The sequence below is a fragment of the Salmo salar genome, chromosome 12 (assembly GCF_965601325.2).
Source record: "Salmo salar chromosome 12, fSalSal1, whole genome shotgun sequence".
Taxonomy (NCBI): domain Eukaryota; kingdom Metazoa; phylum Chordata; class Actinopteri; order Salmoniformes; family Salmonidae; genus Salmo; species Salmo salar.
Genome location: NC_138302.1, coordinates 98,391,524 through 98,406,810, shown reverse-complemented (window position 1 = coordinate 98,406,810; position 15,287 = coordinate 98,391,524). Strand labels below are relative to the sequence as shown.

The following is a 15,287-nucleotide window of genomic DNA, read 5'->3' as shown; positions in this document are numbered from 1 at the left end:
AGTTTATTATCAGTGTTTATTACATCATAGGGTAAACTAGTTTATTATCAGTGTTTATTACATCATAGGGTAAACTAGTTTATTATCAGTGTTTATTACATCATAGGGTAAACTAGTTTATTATCAGTGTTTATTACATCATAGAGTAAACTAGTTTATTATCAGTGTTTATTACATCATAGGGTAAACTAGTTTATTATCAGTGTTTATTACATCATAGGGTAAACTAGTTTATTATCAGTGTTTATTACATTATAGGGTAAACTAGTTTATTATCAGTGTTTATTACATCATAGAGTAAACTAGTTTATTATCAGTGTTTATTACATTATAGAGTAAACTAGTTTATTATCAGTGTTTATTACATTATAGGGTAAACTAGTTTATTATCAGTGTTTATTACATTATAGAGTAAACTAGTTTATTATCAGTGTTTATTACATTATAGGGTAAACTAGTTTATTATCAGTGTTTATTACATCATAGGGTAAACTAGTTTATTATCAGTGTTTACATTATAGGGTAAACTAGTTTATTATCAGTGTTTACATTATAGGGTAAACTAGTTTATTATCAGTGTTTATTACATCATAGGGTAAACTAGTTTATTATCAGTGTTTATTACATTATAGGGTAAACTAGTTTATTATCAGTGTTTATTACATCATAGGGTAAACTAGTTTATTATCAGTGTTTATTACATCATAGGGTAAACTAGTTTATTATCAGTGTTTATTACATCATAGGGTAAACTAGTTTATTATCAGTGTTTATTACATTATAGGGTAAACTAGTTTATTATCAGTGTTTATTACATTATAGGGTAAACTAGTTTATTATCAGTGTTTATTACATTATAGGGTAAACTAGTTTATTATCAGTGTTTATTACATCATAGGGTAAACTAGTTTATTATCAGTGTTTATTACATCATAGAGTAAACTAGTTTATTATCAGTGTTTATTACATTATAGGGTAAACTAGTTTATTATCAGTGTTTATTACATCATAGGGTAAACTAGTTTATTATCAGTGTTTACATTATAGGGTAAACTAGTTTATTATCAGTGTTTATTACATTATAGAGTAAACTAGTTTATTATCAGTGTTTATTACATTATAGAGTAAACTAGTTTATTATCAGTGTTTATTACATTATAGAGTAAACTAGTTTATTATCAGTGTTTATTACATCATAGGGTAAACTAGTTTATTATCAGTGTTTATTACATTATAGGGTAAACTAGTTTATTATCAGTGTTTATTACATTATAGAGTAAACTAGTTTATTATCAGTGTTTATTACATCATAGGGTAAACTAGTTTATTATCAGTGTTTATTACATTATAGGGTAAACTAGTTTATTATCAGTGTTTATTACATTATAGAGTAAACTAGTTTATTATCAGTGTTTATTACATTATAGAGTAAACTAGTTTATTATCAGTGTTTATTACATCATAGGGTAAACTAGTTTATTATCAGTGTTTATTACATTATAGAGTAAACTAGTTTATTATCAGTGTTTATTACATTATAGGGTAAACTAGTTTATTATCAGTGTTTATTACATCATAGGGTAAACTAGTTTATTATCAGTGTTTATTACATCATAGAGTAAACTAGTTTATTATCAGTGTTTATTACATTATAGGGTAAACTAGTTTATTATCAGTGTTTATTACATCATAGAGTAAACTAGTTTATTATCAGGTATTTACACCATAGAGTAAACTAGTTGAATTGTCAGTGTTTATTACATTATAGAGTAAACTAGTTTATTATCAGTGTTTATTACATTATAGGGTAAACTAGTTTATTATCAGTGTTTATTACATTATAGAGTAAACTAGTTTATTATCAGTGTTTATTACATCATAGGGTAAACTAGTTTATTATCAGTGTTTATTACATTATAGGGTAAACTAGTTTATTATCAGTGTTTATTACATTATAGGGTAAACTAGTTTATTATCAGTGTTTATTACATCATAGAGTAAACTAGTTTATTATCAGTGTTTATTACATTATAGGGTAAACTAGTTTATTATCAGTGTTTATTACATCATAGGGTAAACTAGTTTATTATCAGTGTTTACATTATAGGGTAAACTAGTTTATTATCAGTGTTTACATTATAGGGTAAACTAGTTTATTATCAGTGTTTATTACATCATAGGGTAAACTAGTTTATTATCAGTGTTTATTACATTATAGGGTAAACTAGTTTATTATCAGTGTTTATTACATCATAGGGTAAACTAGTTTATTATCAGTGTTTATTACATCATAGGGTAAACTAGTTTATTATCAGTGTTTATTACATCATAGGGTAAACTAGTTTATTATCAGTGTTTATTACATTATAGGGTAAACTAGTTTATTATCAGTGTTTATTACATTATAGGGTAAACTAGTTTATTATCAGTGTTTATTACATTATAGGGTAAACTAGTTTATTATCAGTGTTTATTACATCATAGGGTAAACTAGTTTATTATCAGTGTTTATTACATCATAGAGTAAACTAGTTTATTATCAGTGTTTATTACATTATAGGGTAAACTAGTTTATTATCAGTGTTTATTACATCATAGGGTAAACTAGTTTATTATCAGTGTTTATTACATCATAGGGTAAACTAGTTTATTATCAGTGTTTATTACATCATAGGGTAAACTAGTTTATTATCAGTGTTTATTACATTATAGAGTAAACTAGTTTATTATCAGTGTTTACATTATAGGGTAAACTAGTTTATTATCAGTGTTTATTACATTATAGAGTAAACTAGTTTATTATCAGTGTTTATTACATTATAGAGTAAACTAGTTTATTATCAGTGTTTATTACATTATAGAGTAAACTAGTTTATTATCAGTGTTTATTACATCATAGGGTAAACTAGTTTATTATCAGTGTTTATTACATTATAGGGTAAACTAGTTTATTATCAGTGTTTATTACATTATAGAGTAAACTAGTTTATTATCAGTGTTTATTACATCATAGGGTAAACTAGTTTATTATCAGTGTTTATTACATTATAGGGTAAACTAGTTTATTATCAGTGTTTATTACATTATAGAGTAAACTAGTTTATTATCAGTGTTTATTACATTATAGAGTAAACTAGTTTATTATCAGTGTTTATTACATCATAGGGTAAACTAGTTTATTATCAGTGTTTATTACATTATAGAGTAAACTAGTTTATTATCAGTGTTTATTACATTATAGGGTAAACTAGTTTATTATCAGTGTTTATTACATCATAGGGTAAACTAGTTTATTATCAGTGTTTATTACATCATAGAGTAAACTAGTTTATTATCAGTGTTTATTACATTATAGGGTAAACTAGTTTATTATCAGTGTTTATTACATCATAGAGTAAACTAGTTTATTATCAGGTATTTACACCATAGAGTAAACTAGTTGAATTGTCAGTGTTTATTACATTATAGAGTAAACTAGTTTATTATCAGTGTTTATTACATTATAGGGTAAACTAGTTTATTATCAGTGTTTATTACATTATAGAGTAAACTAGTTTATTATCAGTGTTTATTACATCATAGGGTAAACTAGTTTATTATCAGTGTTTATTACATTATAGGGTAAACTAGTTTATTATCAGTGTTTATTACATTATAGAGTAAACTAGTTTATTATCAGTGTTTATTACATTATAGAGTAAACTAGTTTATTATCAGTGTTTATTACATTATAGAGTAAACTAGTTTATTATCAGTGTTTATTACATTATAGAGTAAACTAGTTTATTATCAGTGTTTATTACATCATAGGGTAAACTAGTTTATTATCAGTGTTTATTACATTATAGAGTAAACTAGTTTATTATCAGTGTTTATTACATTATAGGGTAAACTAGTTTATTATCAGTGTTTACACCATAGAGTAAACTAGTTTATTATCAGTGTTTAAATTATAGGGTAAACTAGTTTATTATCAGTGTTTACATTATAGAGTAAACTAGTTTATTATCAGTGTTTATTACATCATAGGGTAAACTAGTTTATTATCAGTGTTTATTACATTATAGAGTAAACTAGTTTATTATCAGTGTTTATTACATTATAGGGTAAACTAGTTTATTATCAGTGTTTATTACATTATAGAGTAAACTAGTTTATTATCAGTGTTTATTACATTATAGAGTAAACTAGTTTATTATCAGTGTTTATTACATCATAGGGTAAACTAGTTTATTATCAGTGTTTATTACATCATAGGGTAAACTAGTTAATTATCAGTGTTTATTACATTATAGAGTAAACTAGTTTATTATCAGTGTTTATTACATTATAGAGTAAACTAGTTTATTATCAGTGTTTATTACATTATAGAGTAAACTAGTTTATTATCAGTGTTTATTACATTATAGAGTAAACTAGTTTATTATCAGTGTTTATTACATCATAGGGTAAACTAGTTTATTATCAGTGTTTATTACATTATAGAGTAAACTAGTTTATTATCAGTGTTTATTACATTATAGGGTAAACTAGTTTATTATCAGTGTTTACATTATAGAGTAAACTAGTTTATTATCAGTGTTTACATTATAGGGTAAACTAGTTTATTATCAGTGTTTACATTATAGGGTAAACTAGTTTATTATCAGTGTTTATTACATTATAGAGTAAACTAGTTTATTATCAGTGTTTATTACATCATAGGGTAAACTAGTTTATTATCAGTGTTTATTACATTATAGGGTAAACTAGTTTATTATCAGTGTTTATTACATTATAGAGTAAACTAGTTTATTATCAGTGTTTATTACATTATAGAGTAAACTAGTTTATTATCAGTGTTTATTACATCATAGGGTAAACTAGTTTATTATCAGTGTTTATTACATTATAGAGTAAACTAGTTTATTATCAGTGTTTATTACATTATAGGGTAAACTAGTTTATTATCAGTGTTTACACCATAGAGTAAACTAGTTTATTATCAGTGTTTAAATTATAGGGTAAACTAGTTTATTATCAGTGTTTACATTATAGAGTAAACTAGTTTATTATCAGTGTTTATTACATCATAGGGTAAACTAGTTTATTATCAGTGTTTATTACATTATAGAGTAAACTAGTTTATTATCAGTGTTTATTACATTATAGGGTAAACTAGTTTATTATCAGTGTTTATTACATTATAGAGTAAACTAGTTTATTATCAGTGTTTATTACATTATAGAGTAAACTAGTTTATTATCAGTGTTTATTACATCATAGGGTAAACTAGTTTATTATCAGTGTTTATTACATCATAGGGTAAACTAGTTAATTATCAGTGTTTATTACATTATAGAGTAAACTAGTTTATTATCAGTGTTTATTACATTATAGAGTAAACTAGTTTATTATCAGTGTTTATTACATTATAGAGTAAACTAGTTTATTATCAGTGTTTATTACATCATAGGGTAAACTAGTTTATTATCAGTGTTTATTACATTATAGGGTAAACTAGTTTATTATCAGTGTTTATTACATTATAGGGTAAACTAGTTTATTATCAGTGTTTACATTATAGAGTAAACTAGTTTATTATCAGTGTTTACATTATAGGGTAAACTAGTTTATTATCAGTGTTTACATTATAGGGTAAACTAGTTTATTATCAGTGTTATTACATTATAGAGTAAACTAGTTTATTATCAGTGTTTATTACATCATAGGGTAAACTAGTTTATTATCAGTGTTTATTACATCATAGGGTAAACTAGTTTATTATCAGTGTTTATTACATTATAGAGTAAACTAGTTTATTATCAGTGTTTATTACATTATAGAGTAAACTAGTTTATTATCAGTGTTTATTACATCATAGGGTAAACTAGTTTATTATCAGTGTTTATTACATTATAGGGTAAACTAGTTTATTATCAGTGTTTATTACATTATAGGGTAAACTAGTTTATTATCAGTGTTTACATCATAGAGTAAACTAGTTTATTATCAGTGTTTATTACATTATAGGGTAAACTAGTTTATTATCAGTGTTTATTACATCATAGGGTAAACTAGTTTATTATCAGTGTTTATTACATTATAGAGTAAACTAGTTTATTATCAGTGTTTATTACATCATAGGGTAAACTAGTTTATTATCAGTGTTTATTACATTATAGAGTAAACTAGTTTATTATCAGTGTTTATTACATTATAGAGTAAACTAGTTTATTATCAGTGTTTATTACATCATAGGGTAAACTAGTTTATTATCAGTGTTTATTACATTATAGAGTAAACTAGTTTATTATCAGTGTTTATTACATTATAGGGTAAACTAGTTTATTATCAGTGTTTATTACATCATAGGGTAAACTAGTTTATTATCAGTGTTTATTACATTATAGAGTAAACTAGTTTATTATCAGTGTTTATTACATTATAGGGTAAACTAGTTTATTATCAGTGTTTATTACATTATAGAGTAAACTAGTTTATTATCAGTGTTTATTACATCATAGGGTAAACTAGTTTATTATCAGTGTTTATTACATTATAGAGTAAACTAGTTTATTATCAGTGTTTATTACATTATAGAGTAAACTAGTTTATTATCAGTGTTTATTACATCATAGGGTAAACTAGTTTATTATCAGTGTTTATTACATTATAGAGTAAACTAGTTTATTATCAGTGTTTATTACATTATAGGGTAAACTAGTTTATTATCAGTGTTTACACCATAGAGTAAACTAGTTTATTATCAGTGTTTACATTATAGGGTAAACTAGTTTATTATCAGTGTTTACATTATAGGGTAAACTAGTTTATTATCAGTGTTTATTACATTATAGAGTAAACTAGTTTATTATCAGTGTTTATTACATTATAGAGTAAACTAGTTTATTATCAGTGTTTACACCATAGAGTAAACTAGTTTATTATCAGTGATCTTCTGAGGGTTACTAATACAACTGGTCTGAGGGTTACTAATACAACTGGTCTGAGGGTTACTAATACAACTGATCTGAGGGTTACTAATACAACTGATCTTCTGAGGGTTACTAATACAACTGGTCTGAGGGTTACTAATACAACTGGTCTGAGGGTTACTAATACAACTGATCTGAGGGTTACTAATACAACTGGTCTGAGGGTTACTAATACAACTGGTCTGAGGGTTACTAATACAACTGGTCTGAGGGTTACTAATACAACTGGTCTGAGGGTTACTAATACAACTGGTCTGAGGGTTACTAATACAACTGGTCTGAGGGTTACTAATACAACTGGTCTGAGGGTTACTAATACAACTGATCTCGAGGGTTACTAATACAACTGATCTTCTGAGGGTTACTAATACAACTGATCTGAGGGTTACTAATACAACTGATCTGAGGGTTACTAATACAACTGATCTGAGGGTTACTAATACAACTGGTCTGAGGGTTACTAATACAACTGGTCTGAGGGTTACTAATACAACTGGTCTGAGGGTTACTAATACAACTGGTCTGAGGGTTACTAATACAACTGGTCTGAGGGTTACTAATACAACTGGTCTGAGGGTTACTAATACAACTGATCTGAGGGTTACTAATACAACTGATCTTCTGAGGGTTACTAATACAACTGATCTGAGGGTTACTAATACAACTGATCTGAGGGTTACTAATACAACTGATCTGAGGGTTACTAATACAACTGATCTGAGGGTTACTAATACAACTGGTCTGAGGGTTACTAATACAACTGGTCTGAGGGTTACTAATACAACTGGTCTGAGGGTTACTAATACAACTGATCTTCTGAGCAGGGAAGGATGATAGGACCAGAGACAGAAGCAACAGGAAGAGACATAACAGACATGTTAAAACATCCCTTTTCTTCCTCGGGACCAGACCATTTAAATAAACCCTGGGCCATGCTGCTAAGCAGACTTGGGTTCAAGTACTAATCTAAACATGTAAAAAATGTCTAGCCTGCCTGGAGTGCCAGATGGGAAAGGTTTCCAGTTTTGGGACTATTTTAATTGGTCCATTAAACCAGGCAAATTCAATCAAGCCCAAAGAAATTACAATTGAAAATACACATCCTGTTAGAATCCAGGTCTGTTGCCAAGAGACAGAGGCAGTGCTGAAACTACAACAGCTTGTAAATCCTGTGACAGTCAACAATATCTGAGAGCAGCAACAGTGGTGGGAGCCACCTGAGCTAGTCCAGCAAGCTAGCAGTCTCTCTGTCTGTATGGCAGTTGAGAAAACGTTCAATAAACCACAAAATGAATGTAGCCTAGAGGTGTGCGTACGTGAGAGTGTAAAGAGATGTTGAATGAACTGAAGGATGCGCTGTTTACATAAACGAGGCTATTAGCCAAGCCCAATCAGAAAAGGATAAGGTCAAGACATGTTTTAGGCCAAAACAGTCTGAAACTGTTTGTTTTTTTGTTGCTTACTCCTCTCCTCACAGAGAAAAGGTTTCCAAGGTACAGGTTAAAGAAAAATATGATGCAACAGAGATAATCCTACTTCATGTGTCATTATTGGCACTAGTAACACAGTTCAAGTTCATGAATTGGCTTATAAATGAACTGGCTTATGGCCTACAAAAACTGAACTTTCAACACAATCAACTTCTGTTCTAGAACGTGTTTGTGTGCCATGTGAATGTGACGATTGGCTACTTCACAACTTCCAGAAAACAAACCCTTATTCCCCTGAGAGGTGAGGAAGGACTAAGGCCCCTTATTTCCAGAAAACAAACCCTTATTCCCCTGAGAGGTGAGGAAGGACTAAGGCCCCTTATTCCCCTGAGAGGTGAGGAAGGACTAAGGTCCCTTACTTCCAGAAACAAACCCTTGCCCTTGTGCTTCCCATCTCCTTTGCATTGGTGAAGATCTGGGGAGTTATGTACCAAGCATCTCAGAGTAGTGCTTTTTTTTATTTGACCTTTATTTAACTAGGCAAGTCAGTTAAGAACAAATTCTTATTTACAATGGCGGCCTAGGAACAGTGGGTTAACTGCCTTGTTCAGGGGCAGAACAATAGATTTTTACCTTGTCAGCTCGGGGATTCGATCCAGCAACCTTTCGGTTACTGGTCCAACGCTCTAACCACTCGGCGTCCTGTCGCCCCGAGGATCAGGTACCCCTGCCCATTTAATCTTATTCATTGTGATCTAAAGATAACATTTCTGACTTTCTTAAAGCAGGACTCCTACTACTGAGATGATTTATGAATATGGCTTCTGCAAGTACAAGATGACCAACAGTTTGGTGAAATTCCCACGATGTTCAGAGCCACTATTAAAAACCTACAATATCACTACATCCATTGCAATACTTCATCCTGGATTTCAGCCAAACTTTCCCTGACTAACCCTGACTATCCCTGACTAACCCTGACTATCCCTGAAACCCAAGGGACAACAGTTACAAGGGAAAACTCCCTCCGAAGCAAAAACCTTGAGATTCTAAAACTTGTCAAAGCAAGTTTATACCAGAAGTTAATTAAACAGAAAATTGACCTCTCCTATCTCCTCCTCTCTCTCATTCATGACAAATAGGCCTAGTTCCCACATAGATGTGACAAGTCCCAACCCAACTCAACCCATGACACATAGGCTAGGGCAGGGTTCTGCAATCCTCTTCCCAGAGAGCTAATCTCCTGTAGGTTTTCACTCCAATCCCACCTGTAACTAAACCTGATTCAGCTTATCAACCAGCTAAATTATTACAATCAGGTGTGCTAGATTAGTGTTGGAGCGTAAAACCTACAGGACGGTAGCTCTCAGGGAACAGGGTTGTAGAGACCTGGGCTAGGCTATATACTGTACGTCGGTCCCCAACCAGGCCTGAGGCTGTTTGGTAATGATGATAAACTCTTTAGGTATGGATGGGTAGACTGACAGGACAGGTGTCATTAATACTGGTAATGGAATGATTTGTGATCCTGCAGCCCTGCTGTGTCCGTTTCTCTGTGACAAGGGTCTGTTATAACCAGTTTATAACGGTTTATAACTGTTTTACTCCCCACCATGTCTATAGCCATGATTGCTGAGCATGGTTTGAAGTAAAGGCAACCTGGACTGGAGATTGTGAGAGGTGTGCTTTCTAAAGTGAATACCTATGTAATAACTAACCCTGAGAATACAGGCCATGGGCCAGCCCTGAGAACTGTCTGCAAACTTTGTCATCAAGTTGTTGTACTGTCACTGTCAGCCAAATATATTAAATCAATGGATAAAATGAGCTTATTTTCGATGCTAGTGCTCTCACTAGGACAGGGGTAGACAACTAGATTTTGCAGCGGGACGATGTTTGTCAGAGCGGATGGTAAAGGGGCCGGAACATAATTATAATAATTTGTACACTCAAATTGACCACAAGAAAGCCCAAAAGGAGGTTGTATTTGAAAATAACATAATCCTTTCCTACCTTGATTACATTGAGATACGATCACATATGTCTCTTTTTATTTGTGGGAATACTTGGGAACAGATTAAAAAAATTATTTTGGTTTTACAGGGGGGGGGTTACCAAAAAGTTTAAACTTTGGAAGACCAAAGAAAAACACTTGAGGAACGGTTTTGGTCCGTAGACCTCCTGTTGCCGACCCCTGCCCTAGGAAGTAGCAAGCAGCTAGAGAATCGCTTAGCTATCATAAGGCTGACATGGATGGGCAACCATAGAGATCCTATTAAAGTATTCTAATTCATAACTCTATGGGACTACACCCCCCCAAAAAAATACGATTGCAAGGAAAAAAATAATCGAAGACTCAGTGCATATACGGCCGGGCGAGTGTTATCTTCAAGAAAAGAGTTGATAAAAGAAAACATGAGGGGGGAAAAACGTCATGGTAACATGACTTCGAAAAGCTAAATAGTGCGTACCTCTCAAATAGTATTCTGACAGCAAAGATCCCCACAGCCAGCGGTAAGGCAGAGAGTAAATGCCCGGCTTTTGGATACTCCACCCCGGGCGCTGGGTCTGCAAGATCCGCCCAAGTCACATTATGTGGAAGCCAAAACCTCTCGTTCCAAAACCACACTGAAAGAGCAGCCATGATCACCAAAAGTGGCTTCGATTTAATAAGAAATGTAAATCCTCTGGAGAGAGAGAGAGAGAGAAAAAAAAACGAGGGAAACGTTTCCACCGCCCTTTCCTTTGAAGACTGAGTGTTGGATGAGTCTGAGAAACGTTTTGTTGTCCGTGATAGAATTGTTGGATTGATGAAATTATTAAACAGGCCTCAAAACACAGAAGAATCATCAAAGACAGTCCAGTGGTGAACCAAGATTTTGTATTTATTTTTTTACTAAAAAAGACCACAGCTTGTCGTTTTAAGATGGGAAGAAATGTGGGCAGAACAAACGAGAAGGTGGGCAGAGCCAAACATGATGTAGCGACATCCTATTGGCTCGTTCTAGCAACAGGGAACGCCTACTCTGTGAAGTGCGCATGTGCAATAACTCAATAACGCCTTTGCACTCCTTCTAAACAAACGCGATTCTTAAAAAAAAAAAAAACATTGGGCAAAGGGTAAACGTCTACATAACATAGTCCACTCTGTTCGAGTACATATTCTAGTTTTGGGAAGGGAAATCTGTATTGAGATCAAATGTTTCATCGAAGAGAAAACTATCAGAATATCGGTTAAAATCCATCCTTTGTTCCGTCTTTTCCCACTGCCGGCCACTGGGCTTCCTCTCACTACCATATTTGGAAGTGAGTGGAGACTCCAACCGGATGCTTCACATTTCTACATCCTGTGAAATAGATATCTTGTTGTTCTGTCTTGATGGTATGAAGATGGCGACGTTGGCTAGCCAAACTGCACATGTGGTGCAAGGTGTTACACCTCTTCAATATAACGTTTTTAAAAAAATAAAAAAAAATTACGAAAATGAAAACGTGTCAGTTTGTCACATTCACGAGGTTGGAGTAATAACACGTTCAACTACTTAAGACATTGGCTAGAATCTAGATTGTCCCATTAGATTTAACAACAATTTAACAAAATTAACAACTAAGAAATAGTTTTTCACTTCTCTCATTGACTTCGCAAATTTTCAAACCCTGGCCTGGTCTTCTTGGTCTGTTTAGTAAGCGTTCCCGGTAGTTGTAGTTTATAAACGGTGGTATTATTGATGGGACCTTCACTATTGCTTTTCCAACCAGATAGACTAGTGTCTTTCTTATCGTAATAAGAATAAGAGCACCTTCTCCCAGCTGCCCACTGCACTGAGGCTAGGAAACACTGTCACCACTGATAAATCTACAATAATTGAGAATTTAAATAAGCATTTTTCTACAGCTGGCCATGCATTCCACCTGGCCCCCCCCCCCCCCTACCCTGGTCAACAGCCCTGCACCCCCCACAGCAACTTGCCTAAGCCTCCCCCATTTCTCCTTCACCCAAATCCAGATAGCTGATGTTCTGAAAGAGCTGCAAAATCTGGACCCCTACAAATCAGCAGGGCTAGACAATCTGGACCCTCTCTTTCTAAAATTATCAGCCGAAATTGTTGCAACCCCTATTACTAGCCTGTTCAACTTCTCTTTCGTATCGTCTGAGATCCCCAAAGATTGGAAAGCTGCCGCGGTCATCCCCCTCTTCAAAGGGGGAGACACTCTAGACCCAAACTGCTACAGACCTATATCTATCCTACCCTGCTTTTCTAAGGTCTTTGAAAGCCAAGTTAACAAACAGATCACCGATCATTTCGATTCCCACCGTACCTTCTCCGCTATGCAATCTGGTTTCCGAGCTGGTCATGGGTGCACCTCAGCCACGCTCAAGGTCCTAAAAGATATCATAACCGCCATCGATAAGAGACAGTACTGTGCAGTTGTATTCATCGACCTGGCCAAGGCTTTCGACTCTGTCAATCACCACATTCTTATTGGCAGACTCAACAGCCTTGGTTTCTCAAATGATTGGCTCGCCTAGTTCACCAACTACTTCTCTGATAGAGTTCAATGTGTCAAATCGGAAGGCCTGTTGTCCGGACCTCTGGCAGTCTCTATGGGGGTGCCACAGGGTTCAATTCTCGGGACGACTCTTTTCTCTGTATACATCAATGATGCCGCTCTTGCTGCTGGTGAATCTCTGATCCACCTCTACGCAGACGACACCATTCTGTATACTACTGGCCCTTCATGGACACTGTTTTAACTAACCACTAGATGAGCTTCAATGCCATACAACTCTCCTTCCGTGGCCTCCAACTGGTCTTAAATGCAAGTTAAACTAAATGCATGCTCTTCAACCGATTACCGCCCACACCTGCCCGCACGCCCAGCATCACTACTCTGGACGGTTCTGACTTAGAATATGTGGACAACTACAAATACCTATGTATCTGGTTAGACTGTAAACTCTCCTCCCAGACTCACATTAAGCATCTCCAATCCAAAATGAAATCTAGAATCGGCTTCCTATTTCGCAACAAAGCATCCTTCATTCATGCTGCCAAACATACCCTCGTAAAGCTGACTATCCTACCGATCCTTAACTTCGGCGATGTCATTTACAAAATAGCCTCCAACACTCTACTCAACAAACTGGATGCAGTCTATCACAGTGCCATCCGTTTTGTCACCAAAGCCCCATATACTACCCACCACTGCGACCTGTATGCTCTCGTTGGCTGGCCCTCGCTTCATATTCATTGCCAAACCAACTGGTTCCAGGTCATCTATAAGTCTTTGCTAGGTAAAGCCCCGCCTTATCTCAGCTCACTGGTCACCATAGCAGCACCCACCCATAGCAAGCCCTCCAGCAGGTATATCTCACTGGTCACCCCCAAAGCCAATTCCTCCTTTCGCCGCCCTTCCTTCCAGTTCTCTGCTGCCAATGACTGGAACGAATTGCAAAAATCACTGAAGCTTGAGATCCTTAACTCCCTCTCTAACTTTAAGCTCCAGCTGTCAGAGCAGCTCACAGATCACTGCACCTGTACATAGCCCATCTGTAAATAGTCCATCCAACTACCCCATCCCCATACTGTTATTTTTTTTCTTTCTCCTTTACACCCCAGTATCTCTATTTGCACATTCATCACTCCAGTGTTTAATTGCTAAATTGTAATTATTTCGCCACTATGGCCTATTTATTGCCTTACCTCCCTTATCATACCTCATTTGAACACAGACTTTTTTTTCTCTATTGTGTTATTGACTGTGTGTTTGTTTATTCCATGTGTAACTCTGTGTTGTTGTTTGTGTCGCACTGCTTTGCTTTATCTTGGCCAGGTCGCAGTTATAAATGAGAACTTGTTCTCAACTAGCCTACCTGGTTAAATAAAGGTGAAATAATATATACAGTGGGGGGGGGGGGGGGGGGGGGGGGAAGTATTTGATCCCCTGCTGATTTTGTACGTTTGCCCACTGATAAAGAAATGATCAGTCTATAATGTTAATGGTATGTTTATTTGAACAGTGAGAGACAGAATAACAACATCAAAAATGTAGTGTAGAATGTTCTGGAATGCTGTGTAATATACACTGCTCAAAAAAATAAAGGGAACACTTAAACAACACATCCTAGATCTGAATGAAAGAAATAATCTTATTAAATACTTTTTTCTTTACATAGTTGAATGTGCTGACAACAAAATCACACAAAAATAATCAATGGAAATCCAATTTATCAACCCATGGAGGTCTGGATTTGGAGTCACACTCAAAATTAAAGTGGAAAACCACACTACAGGCTGATCCAACGTTGATGTAATGTCCTTAAAACAAGTCAAAATGAGGCTCAGTAGTGTGTGTGGCCTCCACGTGCCTGTATGGCCTCCCTACAATGCCTGGGCATGCTCCTGATGAGATGGCGGATGGTCTCCTGAGGGATCTCCTCCCAGACCTGGACTAAAGCATCCGCCAACTCCTGGACAGTCTGTGGTGCAACGTGGCGTTGGTGGATGGAGCGAGACATGATGTCCCAGATGTGCTCAATTGGATTCAGGTCTGGGGAACGGGCGGGCCAGTCCACAGCATCAATGCCTTCCTCTTGCAGGAACTGCTGACACACTCCAGCCACATGAGGTCTAGCATTGTCTTGCATTAGGAGGAACCCAGGGCCAACCGCACCAGCATATGGTCTCACAAGGGGTCTGAGGATCTCATCTCGGTACCTAATGGCAGTCAGGCTACCTCTGGCGAGCACATGGAGGGCTGTGCGGCCCCCCAAAGAAATGCCACCCCACACCATGACTGACCCACCGCCAAACCGGTCATGCTGGAGGATGTTGCAGGCAGCAAAACGTTCTCCACGGCGTCTCCAGACTCTGTCACG

At 34.6% G+C, this 15,287-nt stretch overlaps 1 protein-coding gene across 1 annotated transcript in view; it reads right to left on the bottom strand.

Annotated features, from left to right (window-relative positions):
* The window catches only part of LOC106566192 (ceramide synthase 5), a 73,684-nt gene extending 62,330 nt beyond the window's left edge, over positions 1-11,354 (bottom strand). Inside the window, exon 1 of the mRNA XM_082959506.1 lies at positions 10,879-11,354. Coding sequence (XP_082815632.1) covers positions 10,879-11,051 — 173 coding nt within the window. The 5' untranslated portion in view covers positions 11,052-11,354. The remainder of the gene's footprint in view (positions 1-10,878) is intronic.
* Between the last annotated feature and the right edge of the window lie 3,933 nt (positions 11,355-15,287).